This window comes from Emys orbicularis, chromosome 18 (assembly GCF_028017835.1).
Source record: "Emys orbicularis isolate rEmyOrb1 chromosome 18, rEmyOrb1.hap1, whole genome shotgun sequence".
In the NCBI taxonomy this organism is placed as follows: Eukaryota; Metazoa; Chordata; order Testudines; family Emydidae; genus Emys; species Emys orbicularis.
The window spans coordinates 21,959,657-21,983,769 of record NC_088700.1 but is presented as its reverse complement, the minus strand read 5'-3'; the positions used below and the strand labels follow the sequence as shown (position 1 = coordinate 21,983,769).

The 24,113-nt window shown below is 50.4% G+C and overlaps 1 protein-coding gene across 1 annotated transcript; it reads left to right on the top strand.

Annotated features, from left to right (window-relative positions):
* Positions 1 to 93: 93 nt before the first annotated feature.
* ANAPC2 (anaphase promoting complex subunit 2) lies at positions 94 to 22,912 on the top strand. The gene is made up of 13 exons (XM_065418999.1): positions 94 to 180; positions 1,981 to 2,603; positions 4,486 to 4,618; positions 10,186 to 10,360; positions 10,548 to 10,667; positions 11,159 to 11,276; positions 16,237 to 16,418; positions 16,614 to 16,755; positions 17,719 to 17,794; positions 18,419 to 18,622; positions 20,247 to 20,376; positions 21,360 to 21,595; positions 22,354 to 22,912. The coding sequence occupies exons 1-13, from the start codon at positions 94 to 96 to the stop codon at positions 22,564 to 22,566; spliced, it is 2,439 nt and encodes an 812-aa protein (XP_065275071.1). The 3' UTR covers positions 22,567 to 22,912.
* The last annotated feature ends 1,201 nt before the right edge of the window (positions 22,913 to 24,113 follow it).

Genomic DNA, 24,113 nt, shown 5'->3' with positions numbered 1-24,113 from the left:
CCCGCCCCGCTCCGGCCCCGCGGCTCCCCGGCCTCCGCCCCGCCCCGCTCCGGCCCAGGCCCCGCCCCAGAGCCTCCTGGCGCGCGGGGCCGGATGGAGGCGGCGGGGCCCGGCCCGGAGCTCTCGGCGGCCTGGCACGCGCTGAGCACCGGCCTGGTGCCGCCCGCCGCCCTGGGGCTGGTGAGTGAGAGCAGCAGGGCCGGCGCCGCGTCCCCCCAACCGGGCCCCCGCCCAACTGGGCCCCGGCGGCCCCCCCCCCCCAGGCTCCCTGCCCCCCCGCCATCTTCTCCAGGCCTCCTGTGCCCCCCAGCCCCGCCAGGCATGTCCATGCCGCCCCCTCCGAGCTCCCTGAACGAGCCGCCCCAGCCCCTGCTCTGTGTTACTCGCTGGTGCTGCCTGGACCTCGCCAACCCCCCCCGGTGCAGGGACGGGCAGGTTGTGAGCGGGGCCTGGATGATCCCAGTGAAGGGCCCGTCAGAGGCTGTTCGGGGGCTAAGCTCCTGGGGGCAGGGAGGGTCACCGGGGCCGTACAGCACCTGGCACAGTGGGGCACTAGCTGTTTGGCCTCTTGGTGCTACTACAGTAGAAATGTGTATTGTTAATAGCTGAACAAACCACTTCAGAAACTAGGAAATCCGGAGTTAAGAGGCCCAAATATCCAGAATTTGACAGGTTCGGTAACTAGACGGTCTTAACGCCGCTGTCCTAGGCACAGCCACCTCCTTGTGACGTTGCTCCTTTCCGGGACAGTATGAGAAATACAGACCACTGGTTTTCTCATGTGTGTCCCATATTTGTTTCTAGGGTTTGTTACCGTACTGGCCTTGCCTCTTCTCAGCAATGCTGTAATTTCATGATCTGGGAGGTTTGCACATGGACACATTGCTAGCTCATGGCTAATTGGCAACACATGGGATCATAGAGCCCCACCCTGGGAGCTCCTGAGCATCCTCAGCTCGTTGCAGGATTGGGGGGGGGGGGGGATGTCCACTTTCACCATGCTGTTTACGTGTTTGTTATAGATGAGTAAGGTATCCTGACTTTCTTTTTTTAATAGGGCATCACTTGGACAGCAGATTTCAGAGTAGCAGCCGTGTTAGTCTGTATCCGCAAAAAGAACAGGAGTACTTGTGGCACCTTAGAGACTAACAAATTTATTAGAGCATAAGCTTTCGTGGGCTACAACCCACTTCTTCGGATGAGTTAAGGTAGTGCCTTTGGACCTCTTATAAGCGCAGACTTAACTCTGAATTTCCTGGGGCTCTAAATTTTGTTTATATCCAGTTGTTCTTGAAAAGTGACAAACCAGAGAAATGGATGTCTGCCTGCATTCTAACAACATTTTTATGTGGGAATTTCCTTAGTTTGTGTTCCTGCAAAGTCAAAGATGGTCACAAGAGGATGTCCACAGGCCTTGGGATCTCCACAGTAGTTCAGAGAGTGCCCCTATTTTTAGAATCTTCTAATTTGGGAACCAATTCACTTTGCATTGTCTAGAAAAAATCATCTTGTTTCTAAATCTAATCTGCCAGTTCTGAGGCTGGTCTGAGTATTTCTGCTGGTTTTAGAGGGGATATATAACAGAAACTTACATGAGCCATTATTAATGCTGAATGGCTGCCGTTGTGGCTTCCTGCTCTTAAACAGATAAATAGGCCAGTCAGCTTATGGCTTCCATGGCAGCTGCCAGCAAGGGGAGCAGTTGATGCTAATTGCAGTGTTCATGCTTGTGATGTGGGCACCTTCCCATCAGGAGCAAGACTCAGACCCCAGCCTCTCCAAAGAGGGAACACCAAACAGCAGTTGGTTGGTAACCTACAGTCACCCTGACACACATGTGACCCAACTCCCTACTGGTGACAGGCTGCATTCATAGCCTGCTCACTGTTCTCTGAAGTGGTCTCTCTTCTGATTTGCAAAGTCCAGCGTTAGTAATTTTTTGGTGCCCATGCTTGTATTTAACTTGATGTCTCTCTTTAGGCAGCACCCAGATCCAGTTCAGTGGAGCTGCTGAAGGACAGCGATTTGCGGGCTGCTGTGGAAGTGCTGCAACGCTATGACTTGCACTCTGTCCTAGAAGAATGGTTCACTGAAGTTTTACAGACAGACCTTCAGGCAAATATAGCTCCTGAGTTCTGGAATTGTATTGGCCAGTATGAAAACACGGCCGAAGAACCACAGTGCTCCTTGCTTCTCCTGGATGCGTTTTGTCTGCTCAAGTGCCGCCTAGACCCTTACCTAAACAGCTTGGACCTTCTGGAAAAATGGACCAAAATGGGCTTGCTCCTTGGAACAGGCTCCCAGATGCTGCGAGAGAAAGTCTACACCATGTTCAAAGCCATCCTCTTCTTCACCACCACAAAGACTTTCCAGGAGATGATCCAGCAGTTCTACAGCCGCACCTTCAAGATTTACATGCGGCAGTGGAAGAAGGGTGAAGACAGAATGAACGCGTGCGAGAGCAGCATGAGTGAAAATGAACAAGAGAGTGATATGGAGGATGGAGGAGGAGACGGCCTGCAGTGCATGGGCTGCAGCAGTAAGAAAGAGCAGTGCTGGTGTCCCACAGCCATGGAGCAGTTTCAGCAGCTCAATGAAATCCTGTGCGTATCTTAGAGGGAGGGGTCTGTTAGACAGAATGAACACACAACCCGGATAGGAGCCCATCAGCAGGCTACATAGATTTTTAAGGCCAGAAAAGACCTTTATGATCAAGTCTTCTCTGGACAGCACGGACCAGAAAATCTCACTCAGTGGTGCTTGCATCAAGCCCATGATCTGTGGTTGAGCATATTATTAGACAAACAGGTTCTGGTGATGCATGAGCATTCCCTGACCTGGACATGGGCTTTGATTGGGAAATGGGAAGAGTATTTCTAAGTGAAGGATTTTCTGTGTCCCCCCCCCCCCGTCCCCCCCCAAAGTTAAGGTTCCTGAAGAAGTTGGTCACGTTTAATATGGAAAAATAGGACTAGTACATCTGATGGTACCAAGGGTGCAAAGCACAGTTGCCCTTCATTACTCCTCAGGGATGTATGGAGAAGGCCTGAATGAGGGGTTTAAAAACAGTCCTGCTTGATTCCCCATTAGAAATATCAGGTCTTACTGGCAGTGTTTGGCTGGAAGCTGCTATAGGCGATTGGAGAACTAATGGGGTTATACCATCACAGGAGAGAATAGGACCTGAACCCTTGAGAGGGGAATGGATTCTTAGTCTATTTAAAATCTCTTGGTTTTTATTTTTGATGCTGATTTAATGTAAGCTCCTGACAGGCCCCTGGTAGAAAAGATTTGCTAAAGAGCCAGACCCCTCTCCCTTTGGTTGAGGGATGTGAAAGCTCCCACTCCAGTTCTCTGATCCTCTGTGCTGATAGGGAGCCAGGGCCGGCTCCAGGCACCAGCCTGGCAAGCAGGTGCTTGGGGTGGCCGCTCCAGAGAGGGGCGGCACGTCCAGGTATTTGGCAGCAATTCGGCGGACGGTCCCTCACTCCCGCTCGGTGCGAAGGACCTCCCACCGAATTGCCGCTGCAGATCGCAATCGCGGCTTTTTTTTTTTTTTTTTTTTGGCTGCTTGGGGCGGCCAAAACCCTGGAGCCGGCCCTGTAGGGAGCTATAGCTGGACATTCTGTCTGTCCCTAAGATTACCCACAGAGGAATTAACAGAGTGTTGTATGTGTAAAAAAGTATATCTAACCCCCAACTTGATGTAACCTTAACTGAACTTTTGGCTTTGTATAAAACCAAAGACCAGGAAGGAATGAAAGGTCTAGGAATGTGACTCCTTACCTTCTCTGCCTGGCTGGGAATGGAAAAAAAAACCCTTTGTGTTATAAGTTTGGAAAGGAGTTTCTTCCTTTGTAGCGTTGTTTGATGAACTTTCTGATGGCCAAAACCTGTGAAATGGCTCAAAAGGCATTATTTTTGTTATAAGTAATATTTAATTGTATAGAATATATGTATTTTGTCTCCAGATCTGCTTTTCCCCAGTAGACTAGTGTAACAATTTGATATGATTTGGACTATATCACGTTATACCATATCCTGTTGTTTGGAATCCATGAGTTTTATATTGTCTCACTAATTTTCTTTTCATTAATGTCTGATGTTGTAAGTTTGGTTCTAGTTGCCCTATTTTCTAATTTTTTTCCTTCCTAGTGGATAAAAACCCTTCCCAAATAAACACCCTGCTTACTGAGCAAACCCAGTCCCCCTCAAGTCTGTGGCCCCGTTATCCAGCTAGATGTTTACACAATGCCGATCACCTTGGTATTTGAGCACCCAAGTACCATACAATGTTGACATCAGGCAGGGTTAGAAATGCTCCTCAGTCTGTGTGGAGAGAGGCCAGTTCCTAATCTGACACATGCTAGCCAATGGGCAGTACAGACGTCTACCCCTTCCCTCCCCTGAACCCAGTTACTTTGCACTTTGTTTTGCGCTTTCCTGTCTACATGTTCTGAACGAGGCCACTGTTTATGTCTGCAGTCACAGGCTGAACTTGCTGGAGAGAGTGAGTGCTAATGCTGTCACCACCATCCTGCACAAGATGATAGAGGAGAGGATGGAGCGCAGATGCAGGGGAGAGTATGAGCACTCTTTCCTGAATGAGTTCCAGGAGGTAAGGCCCACAGCCACCAGGAGCTGTTCTGGTGGCGGCATGTGCTTGTTTCTGTCACAAGTTAAAGGGTTGATGTCAAAATGAAACTCCTATTTGAAGAAATCCTAACTTGACCTGCCAAGCCCCCTAAACTGTTGATATAGAAGCCCATGGAAATACCCCATTTCATAGATTCACATAGTTTCAGCCTGGAAGGGACCATTGTGATCACCTAGTCTGACATTTTGCATAACACAGGCCATTACAATTCATTGTTTCCCCTTTATTAATTAAAGAATTAATTCAGGGTTATGCTGGAGGTCAGAGTAGATAATCACAATTGTCCCTTCTAGCTTTCAGAACATAAGGACGGCCATACTGGGTGAGACCAAAGGTCCATCTAGCCCAGTATCGTGTCTGCTGATAGTGGTCAATGCCAGGTGCTTCAGGGAGTATGAACAGAACAGGTAATCATCAAGTGACCCATCCCTGTCGCCCATTCCCAGCTTCTGGCAAACAGAGGCTAGGGACACCATCCCTGGCCATCCTGGCTAATAGCCATTGATGGACCTATCCGCCATGATTTTATCTAGTTCTTTTATGTACCCTATTATAGTCTCGGCCTTTACAACATCCTCTGGCAGAGATGTTTAAACTGTATGAATCTGTGTACTGAGCCCAATAATTGGTGTTTGGCTGAAGGATAATTTCTAGAAAAGCATCCAGTTTTGATCTGAAGACCTCAAGAGATGGAGAATCCACCTCTTCTCTTGGGAGTTTGCGCCAATTGTTAATCACTCTTGTTAAAAAATTGTGCCTAATTTCTAATTTGAATTGTCTGGCTTGAGCTTCTAGCTATTGGTTCTTGTTCTGCCTTTTTCTGCTAAATTAAAGAGACCTTTAGTATCTGCTGTTTTCTTCCCATAAAGGTACTTGTACACCATCATTAAGTTGCCTCTGTCGTCTTTTTGATAAACTAAGCAGATTGTGCTCTTGAAGTCTTTCACTGTAAGGATTTTTCTCCATTTTTGTGGCTCGTTTCTCCATCCTCTCCAATTTTTCAGTAGCTTTTTAAAAATGTGGACCTCAGGACTGGATGCAATAGTCTAGTATCGGTCTCACCAGTGCCGTATAGAGAGGTAAAATCTTCACTCCTCCCCTGCTTATACATCCCGGGATCGCATTAGCTCTTTTTGCCACGGCGTTGCACTGGGAGCTCATGTCCACTATGCCCCCTCAGTCCTTGTCAGAGTCGCTGCTTTCCCATATACAGCCCCTATTCTGTAGGTACAGCCTGCATTCTTGGTTCCTAGCTATATAACTTTGCACTTGACTGTATTAAAATGCATTTTGTTTGAATGGGCCCAGCTTATGAAGTGATCTAGATCACTCTGTAGGACTGCACTGTCTTTATTATTTACCACTCCAGTCTTTGTCATTCACAAATTTTATAAGCATTGATTTTATATTTACTTCTAGATCATTGATGAGAACGTTAAATAGGGTTGGACCTACCCAATCCCTGCAGAACCCCATTAGAAGCTCCCTGTCACAGGGTGACTGCACCCTGCAAGAAAGGGAGCAGGGTTGAATTCATCTGCTGCCCAGTTGGGTTTAAGGGAAGGTACCTTGAGTCTTATAAAGAGGGAGAGAGCTGCAGAGAGGACCCATGCTGCTGATAGTGTGGGGGCAGAATGAGGGCAGCCGGCTTCAGCAGTGTTACTGAGCATGCTCAGTACAAGCCAAGCAACAAATCTGGGGGGGGGGGCACATGATCCTGCATGTCCCCCCATGTTGCCTCTGGACTAACAGCTGCATAATCTGGGAGCATAATGTAGTAAAATCTCATTCTGTGGGCAAGTTAGTGTTAGAAAGATAAGGGCGATGTCATTTGATTTGTAAAAATCTACAGAATCCTAATTTCAATGATGTCACCCTCTGTGGCAAGGCGGGGGGGACTCACTGCCCCTCAGCTCCCAGGTCCAGGTCCTCCAGTTGGTGGAAACAGTGTCGTCAGAAATGGGGTAGGTTGGGTATCGTTCAAAAGCCCTTTCTCCCACAAACGCAATGGAACCAAACATGACAAACCTAGAACAATTATGTAGATATATATTTGAGAAAATGTTTAAAAATCAATGTTTTTTAAATTATACGTTACCACAGGGATGCATTGTTCACATAAAGATACCCATCTTTGGTAAACCTAGGGAAGTTAGCCTTGACATGTAGGATTGAAAACATTTATTCATCAAAGTCATCATCAATGTTGTCTCCATCTAGGGCATCCTTGTTAGACATGTTGTCGCACTGATGGTTGTCCATGCGGCACTCACACATCTCTGTGCAAGGCAGGCTGCTGGCCAAACGTTTGCAGGATCTGGTTTTTGCATATGAGCATTTGATTAGCTAAAGAATTGATTCAGGAGTGCATGGTATTCACATGCAACTGGTGTGATCAGCCCATCCTCCAAGACCCATCCATGTCTGATGGGGAAGGTAGTTTTGGATGCATTCAACCATCCCAGAGTCATTCCACGGCTTGATAATTTGCCCTCTTGATAGCAGGTAAAAAAGCATCCCATGTTGGTTGGCAATTTTTCTCCTTTTCTCTGCTTCTTGCAAAACATCCACCAACATAACTCTGCAAGTGTCGTAATGTTGGTCTTCAAATGGTAAACTTGGCACATGAGCACTTCCAGTGCATTTATGATCTCATCAGTGACTGTCTCAGGCATTCCGAGCACCTTCAGAGCAAGGAGAGAGTCTTCAGAGACTGAATCAAATGCCTTCTAGTAAGATAATATGGTCTTTCCAGCCACCCTTCCAGTAGTGCCACATCCTGGGCATAGAAACCTGGCAGTGCAGTGGCTTTTTATGGTCTGAGTTATAGGAAAACATCTCTGAGGGATATACAGCGATTCTGTTCCCCAGCAGCAGGCACAAAAAGAATCTTGCGGAAGTCTTGGGTAACATCTCACTGAGAACACTAGAACGTCTGAATCTTGTGCAAAAATCTGGAGTTAAGTAGCACCTCTCTCTGTGGCATTGATGGCATGCAAGATAATTTTAGTGTCAGCCTCCTCATGGGAATAACAAAGAAACTCCATAGAACAGTGGGAGGCAGAAGCTTTATTATGCCATGCGATGACATTCTTCGAGAAATTCTTCTCATGCTGGAGTGTTTTCTCCACAGGCTGTGTGGTTAACTTGTCCTTTGTGTGGGTATGAGACAGTTCATTGTGATGTTGGAGATGTTGATGGAATCAATGATTTTGTATTGGACAAGCGTAATACTGTGGAGTCTCTTCTTTCTGGTAATATTTTTAATTGATTCTGCTACATACGTGTCAAACGCAAGGTGGACTTCATCACAGGTCCAGTATTTTCTATGTAGCCTCATAATGAAGTGTTCAGCCAAATCTCGGCAGGTGTAAACAGTTTGTTTGTCGAGAGCTTGTACCTCAGCCATACCATCTATGATTGGTACTCTGAAAGGCCTCTGCTGGCATAAGGTATCAGTCACATTGTCAGTAGGTGCTGGCTTATGAAAAACCTGCAAGATGTGCATTAGTTTGCTTTTCGCCTGGCACATAAGTATTGTTCTGTTGTATTCAAACATCAATTGTGGCACCATGGAGAACTTGTATTTCCCAAAGTCTCACGTAGATCAACATCACACTGAGATCTGGGCATGACCAGGAGATGAGCAAACAATGACCTGTCTGCAGTCAGCTCTGTAAGAGTCTCTGCCACCTTCACTCTGACTTTATTCTTGATTGGAGCCCATAGATTGATGGAGCCTTGGATAATTCTTTGGGTTTTGAAGTCTTCTTACAAGTCATGATCCAAAGTAACCATTTGACTGACATCTTTAGCTGTCTCATCACTGAAGACTGCTTATGTCATGATATTAAGCTTTGGTCCATCAGATGTGAATGGATTGCAAGTGTGAGTAACCTCATCCTGTAGCTTAAAATTGCCCCTTCTTGGCATTTAACAGCATTTAATGAGTTTAATGAGTCTGGATGGTGCATGGTTGCTTCTGGGGAAAACATCCCAGCCATGCAGCCACTTAAACTTTACTTTCCATGCTATGCTCTTGCTAAGAGTGACTGCTTCATTCAGTTTCTCACCTGATTTAGGTGCTGAAAGTAGGTGGATGCCTTTGGGTTCTGGTTCACCACAGAAGAAGCAGTGTTTTCAAAGTGCATGCCACAGGACCTAGTATAAGGCGAGTCTCACCCACAGCTGGCACTTTTACCAGCATCTTCAACTATTTCCTGATGCTCAATGTATTTCCTCTCCAACCTTCCCACATTCAGTTTATGGACACATTTCTTATAGCATGTAAGGTACCACTGAGCATTGTGTTTAACTGAGTCTTCTGCGGTGGTATGGTCCAAAGATTGAGGAAGTCGTCAGTACTCATTGTTTCCCCATTGATGCCTAAAAATGATCAAGACCAAAGTAAAAACAAGGATTTTGTAATAAATTACATTGGGGTTGTAATTAATCGTTATGTAGTGTATATTACGTAACTGCGCATGTAGTATGTGGATGGATTCCAGTAATTTCTGGCTGGATGCTGACAACTTAACCAGTGCCTCATTACAACTCTTTTGGCATAATAAAGAAGGCTGATAATCAGTGCTACTGAACTGCTTCTTTTGCTGATGGCTCCATGTGGACAGTAAGGAGGGTGATAGGGTTTGTTGTCTGGTAGGAAATGCTGCCGCCGTCCCTAGTGCTGGCCCTGGGGATTCCTGCTGGGGAAGAGCCATTCATTCAAGGGTGGGCATCCCCACGGCTTTGTGAATGTAGATCTTCAGCAGCTGGCAAGTCGGTGCTGCAGCATTTGGCAGTGTACCGGGGGCACATCTCAGGAGGCTAGGAAATGCAGCTCCAGTCACCCCCACTTCAACACGCGTCTCTCTCGCTCATGCAGGCCTTGGAAGTCCTCTTTGCTGCAGGTCTGGCTATTGACTTGCGACGATCGCGTAGGGTACATGGTTAGTGGCTGTGCTCAGAATATAGCATGTCTGCTGGACACATGAGATCTGTTGTGTTAGCAGGAGTGGCTTGTGGGATCCGTCTCATGGTGTTCCTGTGGTTTATTTCAAATCTGGCTGCATCTGCTAACTCACTCCCCCGATGATGCTTCCTCTAGCTGCACTGCTGGCTATTAGGGACCAGTGATCTCTAGTCAGAGCTGGGTTTGGACCATGGCAGAGGGCAATGCTCCTCTCAGGTGGCTAGCGTGGAGTTGTGTGCCCCAGGAGCCTGCCGTGAATGTCATAGATTCCAAGGCCAGAAGGCACCATTGGAATCAGCTAGTCTGACCTCCTGTATAATACAGGCCAGAGACCTGCCCCAAAATAATTCCTACAGAAGATCTTTTGCTCCAGTCTTGATTTTAAAATTGTCAGGTGATGAAGAATGCACCATGACCCTTAGTAAATTGTTCCAATGGCTAATTCCTCTGACTGTTAAAAATGTACACTTTATTTCCAGTCTGCTGAAGGTGTGTGGGATGGTGGCTGGCACGGTTGGGCTGTGTGGCTCTCGCTATTGTCCCTCTTGTTGTGCAGTGGATCGAGAAGGTGATTGGCTGGCTTAGCAGAGTGTTCCTGCAGGACAGCCCCATGGCCCACTCCACCCCGGAGGCCAGCAGCACCCTGAAGCGCTGGAGGTGCCACGTCCAGAGGTTCTTCTACCGCATCTATGCCAGCATGCGCATTGAGGAGCTCTTCAGCATCATCCGTGGTAAGCATGACCCCTGCCTGCTGCCCAGGCCGTGTTGACTCTCTCTCTCCTCGCCTGCCAGCCCAGGCCTGCCTCGTGGCCATGCAATCCTGCTTTCCCCTCCCCATGTGCCCTGGGGCATCTTGTGCTCTCCCATCGCCTCCTTATGGGGCCTGGCACCCTCTCTGACTGCTCTTTTGGTTTGTAGATTTTCCAGAGTCAAAGCCAGCTGTGGAGGATCTCAAGTTCTGCCTGGAAAGGACCAATCAGAGGCAGCAGCTGCTCAGCTCCCTGAAAAGCGCTCTGGAAATGCGGCTTCTCCATCCCGGTGAGTGTTTCATCCCTCGTGTGTCCCCCAGGGACTGGGCATGTCTGAGTGGTGATATCCTGGAAAGAAGCTCTACCATGGCCAGGTGAGCGTGCAGTAACTATGTCCCTGCCCCCTCCGCGCTAATGCGCTCTTGGATATCAGTGTGTTGTAGGAATGCTCTGTCCCACACCTCAAGTTCCCCTTTTCTCTGCAGTGCCGCAAGGAACCGAGTTAGAAGGTTGTCTTTGCTCAAAGGCTTCTCCAAAGTGCTGTATGGGCTGAGCGCTCAGTGTGTGCTGAGCTGGTTTTCAGTAGCTCCCATGCAGCTTCCCTGGTTGGAGTCTGCTGCCCAGACACATGGAGCTCTGTCCCTCTATCTGACCAGGGCACTGCAGCAAGCACCTCTCCTCCAGCTCTCTGGATCTAACTAAGGCTCCCTTAGGGCCCTTCCTGGGTCCGAGCTTTGCTCTGTGCTCTGAGACTCTGCCTGTTCTTCCCCCTTGCTTTAGGAGTCAACACGTCGGACATCATTACTCTCTACATCTCGGCCATCAAGGCCTTGCGAGAACTGGACCCCTCCATGGTTATCCTGGAGGTGGCCTGTGAGCCCATCAGGAAGTACTTGAGGTAAGTGTGAATGGGACAATTTAATGAATCTTCTGATCTGCCAGTAGATTTTAAAGCTGAAATCTAACATCTCAAGCTGGCAGATCTAGTTTTAGGCCTTGGCTACACTGGCGCTGTACAGCGCTGCAACTTGCTGCGCTCAGGGGTGTGAAAACATCCCTCCCCCCGAGCGCAGCGAGTGCAGCGCTGTAAAGTGCCAGTGTAATCAGCGCCTGCAGCGCTGCACGCTCGCTCACAGCGCTGCAAGCTATTCCCCTCGGAGAGGTGGAGTACTTGCAGCGCTGTGAATTCTCAAGTGTAGCCAAGGCCTAAGTGTTGTAGCCGGTAAAGGGATAGAATTTAATTAGGGTAACCCTTTCTGCTGAGTCCAGGGAGCACTAGCTTACTAATTTTAAGCTCTAGGTTCTTTTATCTTGGACAGTATTTCTCAAATCAAGACACTTGGTTATTCTTAGCCAATTAACAGTTTATTAAATTCACAAAGAACCACATCAGTAAACAATCATCCATTAAGCGTAGATACAACAAACGTTCTAGGCATGTACAGAACACACATGCAGTCTTGTGATTAACACAGATCTATTTTGGGGCCCAAGCAGCTGTACCAAGGAATAATTGATTTATAATCTCAGGCTATTGACTCTTTAGCACTCTAATACGTTTGTCTCACTTCCAATAATTCACCAGGGAATAAGGATGCACTTGACTTAAGGCATGACTAGGAATGTGGTCCCTGCTATTGGAATTGTTTGGTACGAAGAGGACTAATTTAAAACATCAAGAGCAGTTTCTTAAAGTTGTTGTGTACGTTTTTCTTAGGCCAGTTTGCTTGGTTTTATAAAGAAGGAATATGCATATAGCATTAGTTAGTTAAAATCCAAGTATGTTTATTTGAGGTCTCATTAGAAAGAACGTAGCCCCAACAAAATGGCTCTATTAGTCATGTTAAAGAACACAGCGAAATACAATCTCTAAATGAAATCTCATCACTTTGTAATCCTGGTAACAGTTGGATCGGGAGAGTCTGTCCATGTGGCTGGTACAGGTGTCGCTTGCCCGTCTGGGTTCTGCAGCGTATTTGCGGGGTTCAGTCAGAACTCTAAGTCCTGTGACCGGGGAGGAAGGCAGAGGCTGTCTAACAGGGTCCGTGGAGGACTTGACCATGCCCAGTTATCTACACTGGGTAGTTCCAGCACTTCCTTACTGTTTGTGGGGGCAGCTCTGCCCTTTTGTACGCCTTCTTTAATCTCTCTGGATGAGGGATCAAAATGAAAGTCACAAACCCCAACATATTCAGGGATACTCCCTTCCTGTGGCCCCTGCAAAGAAGGGGTTGGTAAGTCTACAGTGCTGCCAAAGATCCAGCACCAATGTAGGGAGGGTTGGGGAAATCGCTCTGGCTGGGTGTCTGAGCCCTTGGCTACACTACACAGTTTTGCTGTGGAACAGTGGAAGTGTACGCATTACAATGCTCCTCCCACCGACAAAACTCCTGCTTTGCCGACAAAATAAAACCACCTCGACGAAAGGTGTAGAGCTTTTTGTGGCAAAGTTAGTTAAATCGCCGTTACTGGCCTCCAGGAAGTATCCCACAATGCCCACCATGATTGCTCTGCTCACTGTTTTGAACTCCGCTGCCCTGCATTCAGCTACACAGGCATGTGCCCCTCCCCTTTCAAAGCCCTAGGAAGCTTGAAATTCCTCAGTGTGGAGAGTTCACATAGCTACTGCCCAGCTGAGCATGCCGGCTCCTGGCAGCAAACACATTCCTGCCTGGACTACAGGGAAGGGGGTGGATCTCCTTGGTTTGCGGGAAGAGGAAGCTGTGGGAGAACTTGTGGGAGAATCAAAACATTAATACAGAATCCTGCTCTCCTGGGCTAGGAGCACAGCAACAGGCAGGCAGGATGGGCTGCTACTGGGTTGGGTAAGAGACTCGTGCTGTGCAGAGTGGGGATGGAGGTGGGGGGCTGATGTCAGGGTGTCCCCCTCCCCCTGCCGGTGGTGGTGGAACAGAGGGACACCAGCTCTCTGCACCAGCTTCTGCCTCAGGATTGGTTGCTGTCTGAATTTAGAGACAGCATGCTGACACACATACACACTTCCCCAACACACACTCTGTCTCTCTCTCCTCTCCTCCCCCCTCCCACCCCCCCCAACACACACTCTGTCACACACTCTCCCTCTCCTCCCCCTCAGCAATGTCAGTTTGGTCAGATTACCGAGTGCTACTTTAAAACGTGATTTACAATGTGTTACTTTTCGGGCACACACAGCAATCATTACAAGGTTCATAGCACAGTGCAAGCAAACAGTGCCAGGCTCAGCACACTACAGCAACACACATCACTGTGGCTCAGGGTTAAAATACTCCTTCAAGGCCTCCCGCAGCTGAATAGTCGCCCATTGGGCTCCTCTTGTAGCCTTGTGTTCATAACGCACAGCACAATACTGAAGAGCAGTGCAGGATCCAGGCTTTCTGACAGAGATGGCTGGGCTGCAGGTTACCAGGGCAGTTGAAAAGCAGCTGGCAATCTAGTAGGATGCCCATGGGATGATGGGATTGAGAAACCTTCATCATGTGATGCTGTCTCCACCCCATGTGGCATTGCAAACCCGTCCCAAAGCACCCCGTGGCCAGTTGCGCGGTGGGATCGCTACCCACAGTGCACTGCTCTGTGTGTGGTGCAAGAGATGCTATTGTGGCGGTGCTCCACTGACACAAGAAGCATAGTGTGGACATGCAACAGCGATTTAATTACAGTGGTGGCTGTACATCGGTGTAACTTGCATCGACAAAACTCTGTAGACAAGGCCTGAGTTGGGCTCAGCCTGTCCGTCTTACCTGGAGTCTGCTGTACTCTTCTCTGGGTTGAGGTAAAGGTCTCCAAGCTAGGAGTTCTGTCTGTGGCTTCAGGGCTCACTCCTGCAGTCCCCTGCTTCAGGCAAACCTGCACCTCCTGCCCCTGCTAACTACATCCTCCTCCCTATCATACAAGACTGACAGGGCCGGAGGGGCAGGGTTAGCCCCTACCACCAGGACTTCTCTGGCACTTTCCTCTCCGGTCTGTACGCCCCGTCACACTGTCCATGTGAGCGTGGCTAGTTCTGGGCTCCTGCACAGTGACCTCAAGTTTTACACGCTGTTGCGGGTTAGTTGGAGGAGGGCAAGTCTGTTATTTTTATTGGACACTTGCTAATGGCTCTCAGGTTTCAGCTGTTTCTGTAAAAACGAACAGGAGTACTTGTGGCACCTTAGAGACTAACAAATTTATTAGAGCATAAGCTTTCGTGGGCTACAACCCACTTCTTGCTGACGCAGAGAATGGCAGCAACTCTGAGAGGCCAATTAAGTAAGAGAAAAAAACTTTTGAAGTGATAATCAAGATAGCTCAGTACAGACAGTTTGATAAGAAGTGTGAGAATACTTACAAGGGGAGATAGATTCAATGTTTGTAATGGCTCAGCCATTCCCAGTCCTTATTCAATCCTGAGTTGATTGTGTCTAGTTTGCATATCCATTCCAGCTCAGCAGTCTCTCGTTGGAGTCTGTTTTTGAAGTTTTTCTGTTGTACTTAATTGGCCTCTCAGAGTTGGTAAGACAACTCCCACCTGTTCATGCTCTCTGTATGTGTGTATATATATCTCCTCAATATATGTTTCACTCTATATGCATCCGAAGAAGTGGGTTGTAGCCCACGAAAGCTTATGCTCTAATAAATTTGTTAGTCTCTAAGGTGCCACAAGTACTCCTGTTCGTTTTTACAGATACAGACTAACACGGCTGCTACTCTGAAAGCTGTTTCTGTGCTACTTCCATCGATACCCAGTAGATGGTGCTGATGTACAGTAAATTCCTCTGATCCTTTTCTTGTTGGAGGGTTTCATTTCAAGAGTTGTACTGCTGTATTACCCAGACTATTAACTGGAACGACCCCCTCTTTAAGCAATGGTGTTTAATATTGCAAAGCTATGCCTTGGTTAGATGCTCATACCTTTCAATATTCTGTTTGTGCCATACAACTCAGAGCTTGCAAGGCCAAAGGGACCATTGTGATCATCTAGTCAGTGACCTCCTCTCTAACGCAGGCCAGAGACCTGCCTCAAAATAATTCCTAGAGCAGAGCTTTTAGAAGAACATCCAGTCTTGATTGAAAAATTGTCAGTGATGGAGAATCCACCACGACCCTTGGTAGATTGTTCCTATAGCTAATTACTCACTGTTAAAAATCTACACCTTATTTCTAGCCTGAATTTGTCTCGCTCCTAGCCATTGGATCATGTTAGCTCTTTCTCACCTAGATGGAAGAGCCTGTTGTTGAATATTTGTTCCCCATGTAAGTACTTAAAGACTGTAATCAAGTCATCCCTTAACCGCCTCTTTCTTAAGCTAAATAGATTGATCTCCTTGAGTCTCTCACTATAAACCATGTTTTCTTATCCTATAATCGTTCTCATGGCTCTTCTCTGAACCCTCTCCAATTTATCAATATCCTTCTTGAATTGAGCACACCAGAACTGGACACAGGATTCCAGCAGCAGTTGCACCAGTGCCAAATACAGAGATAACATAAGATTCCCCTGTTTATGCATCCCAGGTTCATATTAGCTCTTTTGGTCACATCGTCACACGGGGAGCTCATGTTCGGCTGATTATCCACCACAACCCCCAAATCTTTTTCAGAGACACTGCTTCCCAGGATAGAGGCCCCCACCCTGGAAGCGTGGCTGACATTCTTTTTTCTGAGGTGTATACATTTACATTTAGCCACATTAAAATGCATATTGTTTGTCTGTGCCCACTTTACCAAGCGATCTGGTCCCCTTCGTTAGTGACCTGTGCAGTTTATAATTTACTACTCCCCCAGTTTTGTGTTTGACAGCTGTACATCTCATGCCAGGCTGGGCTGGGCTTACTCCTTTGCTGACCCCGCCCCTTTCACCTCCTGCTTTCGGACAGGACCAGGGAGGACACGGTGCGGCAGATTGTGGCGGGTCTAACGGGCGATGCCGAAGGGTCTGGTGATTTAGCTAATGAGCTCTCGAAAGCTGACCCAGTGACGCTGGAAAATGGCCAGGAGAGTGACGACGACATCTCCGAGCCAGAGGACTGGCTGCCTGACCCAGTTGATGCTGACCCAGGTTAGACACTAGGATCAGAGCAGCCGCAGCTGCCCCCATCCTGACCTGAACGTTCCGCAGCCCGTGACTTCCTCCTTGTTCCCTTTGGTGGTGGTGTGAGTTGAGCGCTGCTCGACCCCAGGCCCTCCATGGGGCAGAGCCTGGGGAGATGGGGGGGCTCTGTCTCTCATGTTCTGGTCTGGCATGTCTTCTTAGGGAAGTTGAGTTCCAAGCGCCGCTCCTCGGACATCATCAGCCTGCTGGTGAGCATCTATGGGAGCAAGGATCTGTTCATCAATGAGTACCGCACGCTGTTGGCCGACCGTCTGCTGCACCAGTTCAACTACAGCGCTGAAAGGTGAGGCCTGCACCCACCCCCAGGGTCTGCAGGGGAGATGCCCCAGCCAGGCAATCCCAAGAAAGGCCTTGTCTGATGTGGGGCTGTCTCTGCAGTTCTGGGTTCCCAGCCTGAAATCCGTGATCTCACCCACTGAACTGTGGCTGTCTACTTGGACACTTGTCACTGGAGGGAGACTGGAGTGAAATGGCCTCTGGCTTTGTGTGGCTAGTGCCAGGAGAGCAGCATGGGCCATCAGAGGCAAGGAACCTGGCAGTGTGGGCCAGGATCTTTGGAAGGGAAGGTCAGCCACAGAGCTGAATCCCTGACCTCTCAGTCTGGTACAGGCTGTCCTGGGCAGCCCTGAGATGCTCGGAAGAGGATGCTGTGCTGCTCAGTGAGGGTAAAGAGTTCGAGTCCAGGGACGAGAACAGGCTTTGCCCCTCCCCAGGATCCTCTTGGCCCCATCACATCTGCTTCAGGGGCACTGGAGGCCTGCAGAGGCTGTTATGTGGGGAGGCAGCATTGCTCAGTAGGAAGAGCATGGGACTGGGAGTCAGGAGACCTGGGTTCTGTCCCAGCTCTGCCTCTGACTTGCTTGCTGACCTTGGGCAAGTCACATTGGTTCCTCCACCTTTGGAATGGGGCTAATGAAAGCCAGGCGCTCTGGCATGAATGGCTGGCAAGGGGGCCAGGCATGCTGCTGTGGTGTTAGTTAGGGATGGCAAGGGCAGGTACAAACTGCCAGCCCAGCGGCAGGGGGATGGGAAGTTCCTGCAGCAGCCCCAGGCTCAGAGGGGTGAACGCCCTGGAAGTGGGCGTGTCCCTCCTCACTCAAATGCCTGGGACCATCCGCCTGAGGTAGCAGAGACTGCAGGGGCAGCTTGTTCAAAGGGACTGCCATTCCCCGCTGTGCTCTGTGCAGGGGACTCAGCTTCTCTTCCCAAGGTCTTTCATGTGATCCTCTGCCTCTGTCGTTCTCAGGGAAATCCGCAACGTGGAGCTGCTGAAGCTGCGATTTGGCGAAGCCCAGATGCACTATTGTGAGGTCATGTTAAAAGTAGGTTCTTGATGATCTAGCGCCAGGGCTTGGTATGTGCTCCACGGCACGTCTCGGTGACGCAGAGAATGGCAGCCAGGGGTGGCCTGTGGGACGTTTGCCTTAAGTCTGAGCCCATGCCTTGGAGAGGGGCCTCTGGGGGTATTGCAGAGTAAGATGGGGGCTTTTGGAGTGGGACAGAAGCAGCATGAGGAATGGGAGGGGCTCCCTGGAACTCTGGGTGAGAGATGGAGGGGGCTCCATGGGGAGTGGGGGTGATGTGGGGGTCCCAGAACTGTGGTCAAAGTCCTTCCATATTTTGAGCCCTTGAGTGGGTTGGGCTGGTGAATCTGGGGCTGTCATCGCGTCTGTCATTAGAGCAGGTACAGCAGGCTGCCGGCGTGGGGCGATCCCCGCTTCTCCCTGGCAGTCTGTGCTAAAGCCAGTCTGGTGCTTTCCTCAGTGGATAGTGGGGACAAACAGCCATCTAATGTCCACATCCTCTCCTGCAGACAGTTCTCATGCCCCCTTCTCCAGCTCAAGTCGCTTGACCTGCTGTGGGGCCCAGCCCTGGCTCTGCTTCGGAGCCTGGCCAGGAGAAAAGCAGGCACTTTGAGCTGGGTGCTGTGTCCTGCCTCTCCCCAGGATATGGCTGACTCGCGGCGCATTAACACCAACATCCGTGATGAGGAAGAGAAGCTCCCAGAGGAGGAGAGGCCCCCATTTAGCCTCGTTGCTGTCATCCTGTCTAGCGAGTTCTGGCCACCGCTGAAAGAGGAGAAGCTGGAGCTCCCCGAGCAAATCAAGGAGGCCATGGAAGCCTATTCCAAGAAGTATGAGAAGTTAAAGGTGAGGGAGCCCTGTGATCTGTCTAGCTAGGGCAGGGGATGCCTTGCAGTTAGCAATGGGGGGCAACTAGCACCCACGAGAGAGAAAGCAGAGCGGGGCTCCCTCACCCTTGGCTTTGGAGAGCCTGTTCCACCAGGGGCTGCAGAGCGGGCGGAGAAGCTGGAGGCAGCGCGGTGGGTAATTAGAAAGAGAAATGGCTGGTTGCTGCCAAAGCTGTGTTCTTGGCCCTTCCAAGGTGCTGTTGCTCCCCATCTGGTTCCACTTGTTGCCTGCATCCCTGGCAATGCACGTCTCCTCATGGGTCCTTAGGCTTCTCCCTTCGTCTCCAGCAGCCTGTAGCCCTTTGTGGCAGAAGACACCTCTGTCCATGCCCCTTTAACCAGACCTTGAGTCGAGGTGGAGGCTCCAAGCTCCTTCTCCTCTGTGTAGAGATGAGGGGTTCTCATCTCTGTGGAGCCAGCTGCATGGACTTACCCAGCCTGCTGCGCGCCAGGCAGAGCAGAGACCAAACGTTAGTAAGACCAAAGAGGCAGTTTGTAGGATGCTGCTGGCTGAGGCCAGCCCTGCACAGTGGCAGTGGTTTAACAGAAGGGGTGATTTTATCCACATGTGGCAAACCTGGGGCAGCTGTGTGTGTGGATGCTCCCGTATCGATTTCACACAGCTTAGAGCAGCTTAGCTTGTGTGAATACATTCTACAGGCACAAGCTAAACCAGTAGAACCTGTTTAAAACCATTATAAATGTTCACACGAGTGCACCAGCTTAGCCAAAGCAACTGAATTCAAAGCAGTGAGAGATGTGTGTGCCCGGAAACCCAGCTGGTTCCCATAAGCTAACCTCCACACAGCGGCCTCAGCATGGGGACAGCAAATGGAAACCTGGCATCTCGTGAATTCAATCCCCACTGCCCATCCCCTTGCTGTCTGAGATCAATTCTGTCTCAGGCCGGGAGTTGGCCGGGTTGGGGGCGCTTCCTGGGATCATTGTCATGCCAGACAGCCCGTCTGTGTCTAGTCTTCCTCTAATAGGCCTTTGCTGATGGGGAGGGGAGATGCACATGGTGTGGGGTGCCAGTGCATCCCCACCTCCAGGAGACTGTCTAGGGAGGAAATGCTAAATAGCCTCTGTCTAATGGTTTACGTCCCTGGCCCAGTGGGCAGAGAGCTCTCAGCCTACGAGGTGACGCCCATTCCCATCTTGGAGAGGCTGCGTCACTCCTAAAGGAACCCTGCTCCGACTGAATAGCTCTTCTGGACAGAAACGAGCCCCAACTGCCCTCAGGCCTTCTTCCCAGTCCACCCCTGCTGCAGCGCAGCCTGAAGAGGAGAGCAGCACTGGGTGACGCAGGGCCAATGTTGGAAAGGGAGGGGCTGGGCAATGGCCTGTATGGGGGAGGGGCGGGCAGAGGTTGGGCCCAGAGGGCTGAGCAACTGTTGGGGGTTGGGGGCGGCCGGGGGGGCTGTGCCTGTGTCTGGTGGGAGAGCAGTGGCTGTGTGGGGCTGAGCACGGTGCAGGCCGCAGGGAGTGGCGGTTCTAGTCGTGAGTGGCAGTCAGTGTGACAACAGTCAGTGAGTGACCTGTCATGCATGTGAAGTGTGAGCCGCTGCTGCTTCTGCTTCCAGGCCATGAGGACTCTCAATTGGAAGCATCACCTGGGCCTGGTGAACCTGGATGTGGAGCTGGCGGATCGCACTGTCTCCCTCTCCGTGTCTCCTGTGCATGCAGCCATCATCCTGCACTTCCAGAGCAAGAGTGAGTGAGGCCAGGTGGGCCCAGCCACACTCCCTGGTGTGTTCACCACTGCCCTCTGCTGGGCAGGACAGGCCACTTCTTCTCACACAGACCTAACACTTTGGCTAGCAGATCCAGAGCCCACTGAATCTGGCCATGGTTCTTCTATTCTTAGTGCTGCTCCGAGAGAGGCCTGTTCCCCTGCGCAGCAGCTCGGAACACATTGCGCAGTTACCCCCGGCTACTCTTGCCCACTGGCAGCTCCTCCCTCAGTTTCCGCCACACCTGCCTGCCCCCTCCCTGCTCTCACGCCCTGCCCCCCAGCTCCCTCTCTCTGGTGGTGCCAGTTCAGTGCCATCCCAAGTGCACAGAGATTGCCGCAGTTCCCTCTGAGTAGCCTGTTCAGTGACTTCCTAGGTTGGGGATGTTTGGAGGCCTGGGTCGGATGACTGTTGAGATGAGAGGGGACGTGATAGAGGAGGTGAATCTGACTTTTGTATTCAGTGAAACTGCAGGGCAGCAGTGCTGGCACTGGTGAAAGGAAATCCTTCCACACAACACAATTAGCCTAAAGAACTCATTGCTACAAGAGGGTAGAGAGGCCAAGTGCTTAACAGGCTTCAGAAAAGGCCTGGCCATTGATATGGATAACGAGAACATCCACTGTTACATTAGAAGGGCTAGAATCCTGTGTAGGCATCTAAGCCTGCCCTTCACGTACAGGGTTTGGGAGAAACATGATCCCAGAATAGCCCACCATGGGGATTCTTGCCCTTCCTGTGCAGCCTGGTTCGACAGGAAGTTGCTGCTGGGGACAGGACACTGGGCTAGAGGGAGTGCTAATGTGATCTGCTCTGGCAATGCCTGTGCTGATGGTATGCAGGCTCAGGCCTGTGTGGTGGCGGTGTTATCTTGCTGCTGGGCTGGGCATTGCTGTGTTGAGTCCAACTCCCATACCAGGGAGTGACTCTACTCCTCCTTGTGGTGCCTATGGTCCCCCTCAGGTACGTGGACGCTGGCGGAGCTGAGTGAAGTGCTGAAGGTTCCCGTGACATCGCTGAGGCGTAAGATGACCCTGTGGCTGCAGCAGGGCATCCTTCGTGAGGATCCCCAGGGCACGTTCACAGTGATTGAGGAGGAGCAGAAGGATCTGGTGGAGAAGGTGGTTCTGATAGACAGCGATGAAGAAGGCGACTCTGCCATGGCATCACAGGCTGACCAGAAAGAGGAGGAATTGCAGGTACTTTCCTGAGCACCTTGGGTGTTTCCGGAGTGGGAAGACCCTCGCCATTCCTTTGTGTGGTGGTTTGTTGCTCTGTTCCAGTCACCTCCAGTTAGCAGAATGACCAATCTAGGGCGAATGGGGCTAATGCTCCCACCTCAAGGCTGGGCTGCGAGGCACAGGCTAGGAGCCAGCCATACACCGTGTCTCCAGTCTCTGGAGGGACTCTGCCCCAGAACCAGCTGCTTTCAGAGGGTCCCGAGAATTCCTAAAAGCAGTGATAAGCCAGCTCCTCTGGCTTGGAATGACCACTGTCCAGCCAGAGGTGCCTTGGGTCATGCCCTAGGCTCCACCATTCTTTCTGGGTTCCTAAGAAGGGGTGTGAAGTCCAGCAGCCAGAAAGCATACTGTTGACATCAGACATTGGGGATTCTGTGGGCACTGGGAGAGGATAAGGAGAGCTGCCATGGAACATGGAGGGACTCAGCCTGCACTTGGCCACTGGGAGTTGCTAGCACACTGCCAGCCAGAGCTTGTTCTCCAGCATTGTGTCCTAAAATGCCTAGCGCTCCTGTTAGGCATTGACCCTGCAGAGGGTGGGTCTCTATGGCTCCGAATGCAGCACGTGCACTGTCAGCCCTGCAGATCCCTTTCATGCTGTCTCAGGTGTACATCTGCTCCCCAAGTCTCTGTTCCCTGATTTGTAGTGAAGCCTGTGGGATGCCAGGCTTGGGGGGGTGGTTGGGATTTACCTCGGCCTTTGTGTCCCCCTGCAGCTTTTCTGGACGTATATTCAGGCGATGCTAACCAACCTGGAGAGCTTGTCCTTGGAGCGGATTCACAGCATGCTGAAGATGTTTGTGATGACGGGTCCGGTGGTGACAGAGATTGACATCCAGGAGCTGCAAGGCTTCCTCCAGAAGAAAGTCCGGGACCAGCAACTCATCTACTCCGGTGGTGTCTATCGCCTGCCTAAGAACTGCAGCTAGAATGTGAGCCTCCCCACCAATCCCTGAGCACTGTGCTCCCGTGCAACCATTCTGCCTGCATTCAGCACCTCCGTTATACTTGCTTCAGGTGACATCCAGGCGCCCCTAAGCACAGGCTCTGCCTCTCCACTGGGTTGCCGTGGTTTCTGGGATGCTCTTTCTCCCCATTGGCTGCCCTTTGTGTGGAGGTAGCTCAGTAGTACTCTGGACTGAAGCACAGTGCACCTGGAGAGGTCCTTTGAGCTGGGCCAAGCAGAGGGGCTGATGCCAGCAAGCCCATTTTGTCCTGTATTTTGGTGTCTAGGGTCCATTTCCCTGGTTAATAAAAATGCTAGCCGTGTTTCTCTTAGAATGCATTGACTCCTTTCTTCCCTTCTTGCCCCCCAGCAGAGCCCTCTCCCTGGGCTGGAGGAGCTGGTACGGCCTGAATTCCAGTGTCTGCAGGCCAAGATGCTCTCTACTATCACCAGGGCCTCCACACAGCCTGTGCTGCTCACAGCCCATGCAGGGGGAGATGGGCTCTTGGCTGTAAGAGCCATCTGGGTCCTGTCATGCGGCTGGAGCAGCCTCCTACAGCTGGCTGTGGTGGCTGAGGCCCCACTTAAGGCACATGTCTTGGCATAGGCAGAGGAAAAGCTTTCGTGCAGGCTCACCACTCTGCAGGACTCTCCCAGGGAGCGTGGGGCTGACCATTCAAACCGGGGGGGGCGGGAGCCATTTCAATCTGCAGCTGCCATTGGCCTATGCCACTGGGTAGCAAGGGAGCAGGCATTAATTGGCCAAATGCGACCCTGCGGTGCAGGTATTGGGAGTCACTTGGTGGTGTAGGCTGGTCATGGGGAGAATCAAATCCAGAACTGTTCAAACAAAACAGCTTCATGGAATCCTGCTGTTCTTCTAATGTGTGTTCATTGCATATGAAACCCACTCCAGGGGCGCCTGAGCAAACGAGATCGGAATCTAGAAACAGCAGTCTCAATTGGGCTGCATTGTGAGCATCCCCGTGGGCCCGCCCCCCGCGAAGACACAGAGGGCAAGGCGGCCACAGTCATCCCTCCATTTCCTCTTACCACCTGTGGCAGCAAGATGGCATGAGCAGTGTCCTCCCGCTACCCTTTGGTGGAATTTTCTTGCAGTTTCCTCTAGTTCCTTAGCTAGGTTTAAATTCCAGAAAAATTCCCTGTTAAATTATTTTTTCAAAAATTTAAATTAATTGATTAAATTTCTCCTAGGTTCTTTGAATCATGATCTTAACCTAAAATGGTAACTTCTGTGTCCTTGGGAACTTCACACCCTGTCCTCCTTGCCCCAGACTCATTCCACTCTCACACAGCCATAGCTGCTGTCTTTTGTCTTGGTGAGAGTCATTTGGTAGAGTGCAGCTTGGTTTGCAGTTCGTTTCTAACAGGACAAGATAATCCAGGAACACTCACCTGAAGTTGTACTTTGGCTGCTTGAGAGAGGAACTGTAGACCCCAAAGAACAGGCAATGACCGATCAGATGGAACTGGTCACTAGGGACACTGGCTGGACCAGCTAAAAATTCT